The sequence below is a fragment of the Adiantum capillus-veneris genome, chromosome 12 (genome assembly GCF_014529385.1).
Source record: "Adiantum capillus-veneris isolate H3 chromosome 12, ASM1452938v2, whole genome shotgun sequence".
NCBI classification, from domain to species: domain Eukaryota; kingdom Viridiplantae; phylum Streptophyta; class Polypodiopsida; order Polypodiales; family Pteridaceae; genus Adiantum; species Adiantum capillus-veneris.
In genome coordinates, this window is record NC_140942.1 from 11,811,065 (window position 1) to 11,825,318 (window position 14,254).

The 14,254-nt window shown below is 41.0% G+C and overlaps 1 protein-coding gene across 1 annotated transcript; it reads right to left on the bottom strand.

Annotated features, from left to right (window-relative positions):
* Positions 1-9,866: 9,866 nt before the first annotated feature.
* On the bottom strand, positions 9,867-10,746 carry LOC147445324 (uncharacterized). The gene has a single exon (XM_086526000.1). It carries the CDS (start codon positions 10,536-10,538, stop codon positions 9,867-9,869), a length of 672 nt encoding a protein of 223 aa, XP_086382126.1. The 5' UTR covers positions 10,539-10,746.
* Between the last annotated feature and the right edge of the window lie 3,508 nt (positions 10,747-14,254).

The window sequence follows — 14,254 nt, forward strand, 5'->3', positions numbered from 1 at the left end:
TTTGTCCATTGTCTTTCTGTTGGTTTCTTCAGTGAGCAGACTGCCTTCTACACCTGCTATGGTCAAACCATATGGAGGTGCAGAATTACTCAAAGCTGTGCGAAAAGTGTGCCAACTTTTCGGCAATGTGATCAACAGGAACATAGCTATAACAGGTTCATCAAACTTGACACCTTGACTTGACAACTGACTGTAGATGGTGTTGAATTCATTCAAATGATTGGACATAGGTGTCCCTTCTTTCATCTTCAAGTCAACAAGCTTCTTAAGCCAGTATACCTATGAAGCTGCACTCTGCTTCTCATAAAGATCACTCAGCTTTGTCCATGCTTCATAAGCCGACATCTCGTCTGCTACATTGAAGTAAACGCTTTCTTCCAAAGTCAGCATAATGGTAGAAAGTGCCAATTCATCCATTTCGCTCCATTCATCTTCGTCCATATCTTCTGGTTTTATCCCCTTGAGCTTTATAGGTTTTATCTGCTTCTTTTGTACCAACACGTGCCAAATATGCTTCTTCCACAATGGGAAATTGGTTCCATCCAGCTTCTTGATATTGTAAAGAGCAGTGTCCTGTGATCCAGCCATAGCTACGCTTCACAGTAGTTTACTTTCCTGGGAAAAATTCGGCAGAGTTTCCCCTGTAAACTGACCTCTGAACCAATATCAACCTGTCAAATGAACCAAGAAAGCTTCAGATTCTGCAGAAATTTCTGCAGAGTCTCCTTTGTAAAATGGCTCTGGTGTACTCAAAAACAACTCAAAAAACCATTGTCTCTCTAACACTGTAAGCTGTGGGTAAACCTGTCCTGCACATGTACTGTCTCCACTGTCCTGTCACTGTCCTTTTAGCATAGACTGCGACAATGCCTCAACGGCAGTAAAGCAAAGATGCAATCCTAACTGTCTAACTCACAGTCAATACATCCTAGCTGCCTATCTAAGGGTGCTCGAGGGATTTCTCGAAGACCTGTATCAGCGAAAGGATCTCAACATTCGAGAATCCCCCAGCTCAATAAAACCTCACTCGACCTTCGAAAATGGCCTGCGCAGAACTTTGTCGAAGCCGAACGGTGGCCGAGATGACCTCACAAAGAAATTCTGAGAACACCAAGCCCTTTGGGCCGTCCCACAAGATTTGGGACCGTGTCTTCGCCTGTCGAATCTCACTCCAATCTGAGCAAGTGACTCTAGCTTCCTGCAATGCTGCCCCGAGCCTCGGTCTGAGCTCTGATACCAGTTGAAGGAGTGCAAGCGGAAGTGCGACGCGAGAGAGAGTGCGAGAAGAAGAGCACGACGATATGGTGAACTCGCTCTACTGTAATGTGTAGAGCATAGTGAGTTCTTATTAGGTTTTTACAAAAGAATATGTGTACATACCTGGCGGCCCGCCCACTTACCTGGGCGACCACATTGGGCTTTATACCCCAACAAGATGAAGGGGCTATGCTACTTAAATACCAATTCAATTCTAACTTCATTAATGGGTTCACTATTATGAAAGAAATTGAAATTGATCAAAACGAATGCCAAGGTCATTTATTCAAGCATTGGTTGCCTAACAAAAGAAAAGTAGACCCTTTAGTCTCACATGCCTCATTTGGGAGTGGCATAACGAACAAACATTTATTCTATGGTCATGGAGAAATTTGTTAGATATGTCAAGCCCGTGGGCATTGTCCCCTATAGCATGCAGGTTAGCTTCACTTAGAGCTCAAGTCTTGCATGGAAAGTTTTGGCTATTTTTATACTTGTAAGGTTTTTACACTTTAAGAAATTCAATCATAGCGTGAGTTTTTCCTGTGTCGAGATCTCTCTCTCTCTCTCTCTCTCTCTCTCTCTCTCTCTCTCTCTCTCTCTCTCTCTCTCTCGCCTTCTGCTGGATCTTCTTCCCTGCACCGCCATGGTTACATAGCTCCAATTGCACCAACAACTGGTATCAGAGCCACAGGCGTGTAGCATCTCAAGACGCCGCTCTCATGCGGGCTCCCATGCGTGCATATCAAAAGGGGCTTTATTGAAGTGTTGCATGCGGTTCTTCTCAGGCAGACAAGGACGGCCTCACCTCTCAAGACGCTACAGTCCTAGGTGCTCCAGGAAGGCGGTGAGCATCAGCACTTCAAAACGCTGTAGATTGATCATTTTTAACAGGCAGCTTTGTAAAGCCTCTCAAAACGCTGTCATCCCTATCATGCAACAAACGACAGCATATCAAAAGGCATTGAAGGCTTTTGGACAGTTTTGCAAGCATATTGAGATGTTGTCTATCCAACTGTAGTAGATGCGATCTCTCTTTTACTTGCATATCAAAATGCTGCTGCAAATCATTGAGCCACCGAGAATGCATTTCAAAATGCTACTATCATTTGGCAGTTTGTATTGCAATCCAACATAGTTTTGGTCAAATTTTTTGGCAGTTTTGCGAGCATATCAAAAGGCTGCTAGCCACATGGTCCCTTGTTAGTGTTTTTCACACATAAAGGGATTCTTGTTCGGCTCTGCAATTCAATATCGAACAAACCCCTGACTCGGAGCACAATTCAAACGACATCAAATCAAAACCTATAAAGCTTCAAATATGGCTTCGAAGGTGGATAAATTCAACGGATCTGGTTTCCATACCTGGCAGATTAAAGTCAAAGGTTATCTGATGCGGAAAAATCTTTGGAATGTGGTCAAGCCTCTCGCAGCCGACGAGTCCGGCACATCCACTGCAGTTACAAGGGCACTATCTGCTGAGCTACAGAGGAAAGACGAACAAGCTTTTGGTATTATCCTAACCTCCTTAGAAGATGATTTTATTCATTACTTGGATGATGTCGATTCTTCAAGTGCTGCTTGGATAGAGTTAGAGAAGCTTTTCGGTGCCAAAGCTAAGTATTCAAAAATGAGTTTAAAAATGGAATTATATTCCATCCGCATGCGTGAAGATGAAAATATTGCAGCTTTAGCCAATAGACTGAAGAGTATTAGAACTCAACTTGTTTATGTCGAAGCTTCAGTACCAGAAGAAGATCTCATAGCCATTTTGTTAAAAAGTTTGACTGACAAATTTCATCAAATTGTTACTGTTTTAAAAGAGAAAGATCCGTTGCCCTCCTTGGATGGTATCATCAATTCATTGCAGGAAGAAGAACGCAGGGTACCTAGTACCAATTCTACTATTATTCCCAGGGCATATACAGTCTCGAATGCCATGTCACCCACCAGTTCTTCTGATACTTCCAATGCATATACAGTCACTAAATGTGCTGCTACAGCAGCTTCATCTCGACCATTCAATGGAACCAGAACTTGTGCCATTTGTGGGCGCAACAATCATCAGACGAAAGACTGTTTCAAGAAGAATCCTTGTGTTCACTGTGGTAAAACAAATCATCCATCAAATAAGTGCTTTCAAAAGGGTAAAACTCAAATTCATGTGGTTGAGGGAGACACTGAATCTCCAATATATTCCGTTGATGAGGAAATTTATTAGATCAACTCTTTTCATGTTATTTAGTCAAAATAAATTGTACGGGCTATAGACACTGCCACCCATAAGTGGTAAGACCTCCCAATTTATCAGTTTTTTGTTCTCAACTACCATTTTGTCCGCTCCTCATGAGGTTACTGGGTACACCTTAAACCCAAGGTTTGGCAGTGAACCAAAAACTCCACTTTTGGTAGCTAATTTTTTTGACCTACACCCTATCTGTTCAAGGGGGGGTTACTGACCTAGCACCAGGTTATGGATAAACCAAAAATCCTTGGTTGTGAGAAAACCTAAAACTCATGGTTGACGAGTATACCAAAAACTCGAGGTATCATGAGTTGCTTGTCCTAGTTCGGGCTTGAGGGGGGGATTGTTAGATATGTCAAGCCCGTGGGCATTGTCCCTTATAGCATGCAGGTTAGCTTCACTTAGAGCTCAAGTCTTGCATGGAAAGTTTTGGCTATTTTTATACTTGTAAGGTTTTTACACTTTAAGAAATTCAATCATAGCGTGAGTTTTTCCTGTGTCGAGATCTCTCTCTCTCTCTCTCTCTCTCTCGCCTTCTGCTGGATCTTCTTCCCTGCACCGCCATGGTTACATAGCTCCAATTGCACCAACAAAATTTCCATTAGGGGATATATTAATAGTGATTATACTAAAATGGAAACTCTTGAATAGATCCACACGGAGGAAGAGGAGGTTTTGAAGAACATTGCAGAGCAACAAAAGGCTGTAGTTGAAGAGAAGGCACAAAAGGAAGCTAAGGCAAAATATTGGGAAAAATCCAAGAAAGAGGAAGAAAGAAAGAAAGCTAAAGAGTAAGAACACAACCGACATGTGCATACACTGTTGAGGCATCCCTCTCCACCACCTAGACAGGATTTACTTGGCACTCCACTAGCTCAAAGCCAACCATACCCAAAGTGTCAAAGAAGTAGTTTGCAACTAAAGCTACATAAACACAAGAGGAAGGAAGAACTCTTTAAAGCAAGAAAAGAAGAAAGCAGCCTAACAATTGCATGAAGGTCCATTGCAAAGGGTTGCAAGACTGGAAAGGAAGAAATATATGGAAAAGACTTTGCAAAGAGACCTAGAAGAGTAGTGGAAGCTACAAAACCCGCGCTCAAAATTAGGCTCCATGATACAATACATAAATATACAAGAGGAGATAAAGAAGATCTACCATGAAGAAGAGTCCAAAAGAGTTCAAAAAGTGACGAGAGCCGACGCTAAGAAACCCAAAGAAACCTTTCATATCACGTGCGTTCAAGGCTTAATTTAAAACTCCCTAACCTGTAGATTTCTCGTGAATAAAATGAACCCCTTTCCTATTCAATATGTGTAAAATTCCTTTGTTGGGTACCCTTTTGCATTTTAAGTAAGGGTAAAATTCAAGATTAAAAAATCCCTTATGTTGAACTCAATGCTATGCTCACATATTTATAGGTGACCCCGCCCGCCCATCGGCCAAGACAAAGCCTCTTTGCCTTCTTATGTGAGAAGTTCAAAGCTTTGGGGGTACTTCTTTTTCTCAAATAATCACATAGAGTAGAATCTAGATCACGTTTCTATATAGGAGTGGTATGTTTATTGCATCACTCCCAAAGGAATTTGTTACATATTATGTCATAAATGTGTGTGAAGCAAGGGATGTTGGTGACATTGGCTGAGTAGAAAACTATTTTGATAGTAGTTATTGGGTTTGTGAATATAAGACTCCATATACAATGCTTGGGGATAAAGGAGAAGCTCAAGGGGACAGAAGAGATAGTAGTATCACTTAGTGTCTAAAAATATTTTTAAACCTAGTATGGTGGGCCTATATAAATGCATGTCGTAAAATCCCTCCTAGTGAGGGAAGACGATTCCCTAGTGTGTTCAAATATACACTACAAAGTGAAAATAACACACTAGCATAAGGTATGTACATCATAAGCTTTATTTATATAAAGCTAGACTAGATTTACCAGCTGACATCTTTTCTACTTGGCTTACATATAGCCATATTGAAGAGCTTACCATTCAAGATAGCATGGCACACATGCCTTTATCTGCCACATAGAATTCTACAACTAGGAGATGTTGCACACTAACAACCTAAACTGGGCATAAGACATGCCCACCCAACAATCCTTGGGTATGGACTACACTAAATTAAGATCAATTGAGACTCAATGCCACATAGGCTAATAGTCACACAAAGTGTAGTGACACAGGCTGTAGTAGGTCTCAACTCATATGGTGTCGCACGGACTAGGGTAGCCAAATCGATTGTAGTGGGGCTCAAATGATATGGTGTCGGACAGACTAGCGCAGTCACACATATTGTAGTAGGTATCAATTGATATTGTGTCATACAGACTAAATGATCCGCCCCTTAAAGAAAGAACGTAGAATACCATCCATATTTGTAGTACATCAGTAAACTTGCAATAGTAATCATGGGTGGTACAGACATGGAAACAGTTCTCCTCCTCTTGATTTTCACCTTTTTCTTCTTCCTCTGCAAGGTTGATTTACCTTTTCCTTTATCTTTTCTGTCATTGCTGCTATTGTGGCATTTTGTTGGTGGATGACCTTTGATTCGGCATTTGCTACAAAATTTATTTTGTAGCAATCTTTAGAAAAAATACCCTAATTTGTTGCACTCGTAGCACTTTTTTTTATTCATCCTAGTTGATGAAGATGCACTCCTAGATGATGATGCAATGAAAGCTCCTCCATTTTTTGAGGTTCTTTGTTTTCTTTTTCTCCTCGTCAATTAATGCATTGATCACATGTTGCAAATAGGATCTTTTTGTTCTAGCACTGTGATAATATTGCCAATCTTTTTGGGAATAACACTTAAGAGTGCAACAACCTTATCTTCTTCGAGAATATGACACTCAATGTAAGTTAATTGGGTAATGATACTCATAAACCTATTCACGAGACTTGAAACATCATCTCCTTGATTAATTGCTAGCTTATAGAGTTTCCTTTTATGGCTTATCTTTTATATTTTTTTGTTTGGCACCAAAATTTTCCTCTAAGATGGTTCATGCTTGGATGGTTGTGGTGTAATTATTAGTGAAGTGTACATAAATCTCGTGCAATGAATTGATAATCATGCTCAGAGCCTATGCTTGGATGGTCGTGGTGCATTTATCAATGAAGTGTACGTACTTATCATGCAATGAAGTGATAATTTATGCTAAGACCCTATTCATTTTTGGCTTGAATTTGTGCACTCTGGGCTTTGGTGGCTATGATTTCACCTGTGGATGGTTCAACTTAATGTGGTTTAATTACATACCATATTTTTTGCACATGAGGTAACCTTGCAGCTTGGTTTTTTAGGTGTGGAAACCCTCACCATTTAATTTTTCAATTCCCTTTTCTCCATAGTGTCGATAAAGGGATCTTAACACTTGATGGTGTGCCAAGTCATTGTCTGCCTCTTTACAAGAAATTGTGTGAATGTGGATACATGAATGCAGGAACAAAGAAAAAATGGCCAAACGTGAATCTACTCTTTGCAAACGATTTGTGAAACACCTCTTCACATGTGGCAATTTAAAGTTCACCTTGAACAATTTGGTGATTGGACATAATTTGAAATTCTACTTGAGAGTTTTAGTTTACTGGAATCTCACCTTGAAATTAGAGAATTTGAAAAACTTCAAGCCGCTTGCATAATGAATGGCCTTTGTTTTAAAGCATCTGGATGGAGAGTTCACAAGAACTGCCCACTTTGGGTGCCCCTTTAATGAAGAGTGTGCTAAAATATGATGAAGTTCAAAGTTGCTTGACCCGAAAAAAATGCCTTTGATTGAGAAGTTTGAAAAGCTTGTCCTCTTGAAGTGAAAGGGGGTTCACTTGAATGGGCCAAAGTAAATAGCTTGAAAAAGTTAATCTTGGCCACCTTGTGTGAAGCTATGCTAGCTTGAAAAGGTTGAACTTGGCTGCCTCGTGTGAAGCTATGCTTACGTAGGACAAGAGATTTTGGCCACCTCTAAAAAAGTTTAAAAAAAACACTTCTTGTAATTTGAAATAGAAAATTCTAAGAGATGCCAAAACCTGAGAAATGGCGAGAGAGAGAGAGAGAGAGAGAGAGAGAGAGAGAGAGAGAGAGAGAGCGAGCGAGAGCAATTGCTATCCAATTAGGGGAGATGTTGAATTTGCAACTTTTCCACAATTTGAGAATGAAAAAGGGATCACCTTGTGTTGGGATGCGGGATTTTGTTGCATCTCCTATGTGAACAACCTCTTGCACCTAGAAAAGTCATGTGTCAATAACCCATGTGAAGAACCTCTTACAACCCATTTGTAAAGCATAGCCACTTGTGTTTGTGCATAAACAGCCACATATATCCTTTATGTGTCAGAAGGCTTCTTCTTTGTATATGCCTATATAGAGGCACATTATGCTCAATAAAATCTAGGTCTATTATTTATTACAACTAAACTCTATTGTACTATGTGTCCAATATCAAACCCTAAGGTAACTCTATTCTACTCATGCTTATGCCATGAATGGCACACTAACCTATCCACCTTAAGACTCTAGTTAGCATTTCTTAATCTATTTTAGATCCTAAGCACCCTCTCTATGTTAGATTGCAGTGGCTATCTCTCCCGGATGCTCCTACCAAGCTTGGGCATTCATTGAGCAGCTAAAAATTGGACCCTTCTCTAATTGAACGGTGCTTGTTGCTTTAAGACAATTTGGCATCTCTCTAATACTTTAGAAGTGCACATATCGAGTTTTACAGATGATAATGCAAGACCAAGGTGTTAGTCATGGGTAGGTAGCGGCATCGATAGTACGTATCCAATTACTAAAGGACTTCAAAAGAAGAAATTTAATGATGTAATTGACACGATGGTTAATATGCAATGCAAAGGGGTATCAAATTAGCAATTGCAATGGCTAAGGGGTATCAAATTAGCAATTACAATATTCCTACTTGGCTTACGTATAGCAATACTAAAGAGCTATACTTGGCTAACACATAGACATGATAAAGAGCTATAAGGTATGTAGATCGTAGAGCTTTATTTATATAGAGCTGAACTAGATATCCGGTTGGCATGGAGTTCAATTGAAGTTGCCAGGCATACTTTTTACTAAATGCATGAAGAGAAACGACTGGTTTGTGGTCTTATCTGTGGCATACATCTATTCTATGAGGGAATACATATACACGATGTATCAAAATTGCAAGTCTAGCTAAAAATTACTCTCTTTTTTTTTTAATAGCAAAACTCACAATTGTGAGTGAATTAAATTGAATAGCCCAAAAGAATACAAGGTCTTGTCATGCTCATGTTAAGCCATGACAACATCCAGGGACCATAATTACATCGGCTATCATCGGCTATCAGGGCAGCCACCCCTACCAACCCGCCCCCTCTTCCTTGATACACAAGCTAAAGATTACTCTTCAAGCTATGGCGTTTAGATGAGACAAAAAACATGAGTATCTTCTAATTACATGTGAGGTATACGCTCTTCATTCTCAAAGGAGAGAATCGAGATGCACACTAACCATCTTTGAATAGGAGTTGATAGACTTGACGAGCAACCTATATGTGACAATGTGTATTCCTTTTAGCACGTGTTTTTCAGATCGACACTTTGCATTCTTAAACGAGTGGTTGGGTTGCATAATTAGGTTGTTTACTTGAGCACACAGATAAAGAGTGCATGTTTGACTTTCTTTTTCATAAAGATATTTACTTTTTAAGGTGCTCGTGCCATTTACAAACATCTCAATGATTTATGATTAAAGATTGTAGTCATGCTTAATTTGTAGTCAGGATTGGACAAACATTTATTATCATAAGCATTTTGTCTATGGGGCTCCCACATGAAGGAAGCAACGACTCCCATATTATACCGCAACTTGCTCTTATTCCTAACAAAATCTAGGGTTTGTATTTGTTGTTCCAAAAAGTTTTCTACCCTTTCTCTTTGATGGGAAATTGATTCAATCAGGATTTGCAAAAAAAAATCTTTGAGAGAGAGAGAGAGAGAGAGAGAGGATAATTTTTATAGGCTGTGTTGGAGAAAAGTGTGTCTCAGCTTACTTTATTTTTTAATTTGGTTTGCGGAGTTGTCAAAGATCTTTTTGAAAAATGGGTTCACGACATGCATGCTTGTCTGGTCACAAAGAAAGACTTGCTACTTTCAACTCTTTATTATTCTCTTCCTTTGCATGTTTGGTTTGTTAAGTGAACCGCTATCATGAGTAGGTGACCAACACGTCCTTTTTTGGGCTCATTAAGTGGCATCTATGGAGATCCTTTGTTGGTTTGATATCAAAAGGGGGCGGGAGAAAATGTTTGGGCAGGGCTGAGGGCACGTGGTGGAGAGAGATGAAGAGAGAGAGTAGATTTTTTAATATGGTCAACACGGAAAGTGAGGTACAAAAGGATCAGAGGGCCCGGGTATAAGAGGCGAAGACTCTCTCTCTCTCTCTCTCTCTCTCTGTGTGTGTGTGTGTGTGTGTGTGTGTGTGTGTGTGTGTGTGTCTGTGTGTGTGTGTGTGTCTTTGTATGTCTTGCGCTCAGGTGCCAACAGCGCATGGTCTGCACCCGAGCACGAGCAGGAGATATTGGGTGCTATGTTGTGTTCGTAGGAGGTGCAGTGCATAGTAAAAGCAGATTGAAGCAACACCCGCGGTCGTATGCAGAGGACGTGCTCAACTGCAGGTGATGAGGCAAAGACGGGGGCGGAGAAGAGGTGGGAAAGGCAGGTGTCTTGAGCTTGTTGGGGTCTGCGTGAGCAAGGCACGTATGCAAAGGACGTGGTCGACTGCAGGTGATGAGGCAAAGACAAGAGGTGGGAAAGGCAGGTGTGTTGAGCATGTTGGGGTCTTCGCGAGCAAGGCACGTATGCAGAGGATGTGCTCGACTGCAGGTGATGAGGCAAAGACGAGGGCGGAGAAGAGGTGGGAAAGGCAGGTGTCTTGAGCTTGTTGGGGTCTGCTCGTTTTTGTGTTGGCAAGCACACGGATTGCAGCAAGCCAGTGGTTATCACCATCGTCAGCCAACTACGGGGCCCTCTGCTCAGGCGCATCTGCACAGTACAGGGGTCCACAGTTGAGGCAGGGCGGAGACTGTGTATCTTCGAGGGAACAGGGGATAGAGCAAAGGGTTTGGTTTTTGAAGCTAACGAAAAGGAATCTCGATCACTAATTAATTAATTGGGAGCAAAGTGCAGCTAGTAGGTGTAGAGTTCATAGCGGAGTCATAAAAGAAAGACCGTTAAAGTCCTTATTATTTTGTTCGTATCAATACACAACTTGCCTAAGATATATATATATATATATATATATATATATATATATATATATATATATATATATATATTTTTGGTAGTACTCACAAATGTGAGTATTAGAAGTTCAGTCTAAAGAGAAATCATTATCAAGCCACGAGTCTTCTACTAGGCTTCTATCAGTTGTCGCCTGGCCTTTGACCATAGTGTTCCACCTAGGCATGGTGGCAACACATCCGTTAGTGATAGCATCAATGTTGGCCTGAGATGTCTCATATGCAATGAGAGGAGTGGCGTAAGGCACCAATTTCTTATCTGCTTGTTGAACCACCATCCTCCCATGCGTGTGGTTTCTTTTGAAGTCTTTGGAGGCGGTCCAACTGCTTTTGTTGAACTGGGGGAGTTGGTAAGGCTAGCTGGGACTTAAACTTGTCCTTGGTCCTTGTGTCAGCTGGTGGAGCTTGTTGTGTCTTAGTGGTCTTCTGTTATTCCACAGTTTTTGGTGGAGTTTGAGCCAGATCAATAGGGGTCTCTGGAGATGCCCCTTTTCCTTTAGCTTGCTCAGTTGGAGGGGCTGATGTGGTCTGTTTCAATTTCAATTGAGTTAGTAGAGCAACTGTCTTTTGTTTGTTTTCAAGTGGCTAAGTAGATCCACTGGTACTGGCTCTACCTGTATCAACCTCAACTTGTGTAGTTGTTCTCTTAGTACTTGTTGTGACTGGTTCCAGCCCCAGTTCCTGCCACTTTTACATACCTTGTTGTCATTAGGTTTTGTTGGAATGCATGTCACCCGTTATAAGAATTTCCATACATACCAGGCCTTGAATACATACTGGTGCTGGGTCTTGATCTTATCAATTTGTTGAAGAAGACTATTGTGCAAAAAGATAGCCAGATTCATTTTTACCTTTGAATCCTTTTAATTGACTAGCAACATGCCAAACAATTTCTCAACAACATAAGTACGGTTGTTCTTTAAACCGATCGCTTCAACTATGAGCTGATATATTGATGCAAACTTCAAGGATGCCATTGGGACTTCTTGAGCTCCCCTCTTTCATTTCTTTCTTGCCTTAGCATCCTCTTTCAGGTGTTTGCTGACTTCTTTAGTTGAGCATGGTTTGGCCTTGACATTCTAAGGCATTCTAAAGATGTGTCCTAGGACAAATGCTTTGATCTAGAACAAAGTCCAACATGGTGGCTTCTAACATCACCTCTAGATCCTAGAGCTTCAGCAATGCTCATTCACTCTAGTGGAAAACATATTTTTTAATATTGGTGTGGGGCATTGAGCAAACTTCTTGTGTCTACTCCACTTGTCGTTCTATGAATTCTGTAGCCTCCTCAACTGCTTCCTGCATCTGCTTGAAAACATTCTTTGTTTTTAATGGCTACATCCTTTGAATAATCCTGCAAAGATGACGGTGCACCTGTGGTGGTAGAGAAAGAGAAACACGAGAGCTTTGGAGCTTTAGGTTTAGAATGAAAGGTGTGGTAGATAAGGAGAAGGCAAAGATGTAGGGCTTGTTGTAGGATGTATAGGCGATGAAGGTGTAGAAGGCTCTATAGGAGGAGAGGTGAGTCCTATGATAGCTTGAGAAAGAAGTGCACAATCTCGCACCCTTCGCATAGTTATCTTTATACGCGCCATGAATGCTACATGCTCCTAATCTCTTGGTTTTAGGGTTGCCGTTTGCCACGTGGTAGACATGCGTTGGTTAGCCGCCTACTCATTAACTGGAATATTTTGGATTTAATTGTTGATTGCATATGACTATTAGGATTGCCAGACTGTGCTAGTTCTGGCTTTATGTGAGTGTGAACTAGAAATAAGCCATCTATTGGTTTCACCAATTCATGGAAACTTTCCTCAACTGGCCTGATGTGGAATAAATCCAATGGTTCACTTTCTGAATATGAATGGTTTTATGGTGTTGGTGCTACTAGGATTTCTTCAGACTTGGCATAATACAATTTAATCTTGGCCCTATTGTAAATTCCAGGCAACAATAATGCATATAAATCTCTTAACCTTATTGTTCCATTAGAGAATACCAAGTCAACCTCATAGGACCCATACGAGGCTATCTTTAAATTAGATTTATTTGGTCCCAGCTTGGATTGATATAACAGAACCATATCACCCTTCTTGAACTCTCTAACCTTAATTTTACTATTTTTCTAGTGTTTCCTCCTTTGTTGAACAACTTGTTGTTCCTGCATAGCCTATTGTTTGATCTCATCCAATTGTAATAACTCATGCAACCTCTGTTTTAGATTTTGATTAAAATCCATTCCATGTTCTTCTGCCAATCTGAGGCTGGGAATGACAAACTCCAAGGGGACTACTGCCTCTATGCCACATACCTGCTTGAAGGGTGTCATTCCAGTAGTGACTTTATAGACAGTTCGATAGGCCCATAATGTTGTCTGGAGCTTGATATCCCATTGATGTGGTTCTTTCTAGACTATCTTCGTGACAATGGTCTTGATTTTCTTGTTGCTACTTTTTGCCTTACCATTGCACCTTGGATATATGGCGTGGATTTTTGTGCCAGTGACTGCGAATAGTTCCATTAGTATTTGCATAGTTTCATCAATGAAGTGGGTGCCCTGATTAGAAACTATTTCAAAGGACAACCATAGATGATGTTCTAGTATACCATTGGTTCATCCAAAAGGCATAGTTTTTAATATCCTTCGGTACTTTTGGAAAGGAAGTCTTCTCCACGGTGAATCTTGCCTGACTTATGAAAGATCTAAAATTCAAGTTCCATTAAGAACATCATCCATCTGATCAATCTACCCTAGATAATAACCTTGTTTAATAAATAGCAGAGCCTAATGATCCACATAAAAGTGAAACAATTTTTCCAACCGTTCGCAATGCTTCTCTTTCATCAGTAGAGTACCCTTGTTGTGTGTGTGTGTGTGTGTGTGTGTGTGTGTGTGTGTGTGTGTGTGTGTGTGTGTGTGTGTGTGTGTGTGTGAGAGAGAGAGAGAGAGAGAGAGAGAGAGAGAGAATCTATGGGTGGTTGGTCCTCAAGGCTAACTCCCATAGGATATGTATAGTTTAGATCCTACCAATCCATGTTTACTCACATCCAACATTCACCTACAAAGTGCAAGTTTGGATTTAAGATAGTCGTTTTAGTAGCTTGCTCGATTAGTCAGGAGGCTTCCCTTGCTAGGGTTTGAGATGCCTGCTCGCCCTTCATGAGCATAGAGGCTTCGGGGAGGGTTGCAATAGAGCATGAGCTTAAGGGATGCTTTGCAGCTTGTTGAGTGCAGACAAGGCCTGGTGTGAGGCATAAGGGTTTGCGCAAAGAGGGGGTGCCCCGTTGGTCCTCCCTCACCTCTACAGGCTGCAGTACTCACCTTTGTTATTTGGAAGTTGGGAGAGGACTAATCCTTCCTTAGAGGGGGAAAATGTTGGTCCGATGATGCCTGCTCTTTGTGGGCAAGGCGAGTGGTGGAAGAGTCTGCCTACTCTCGTGGCATTGAAGAGTGTTTCT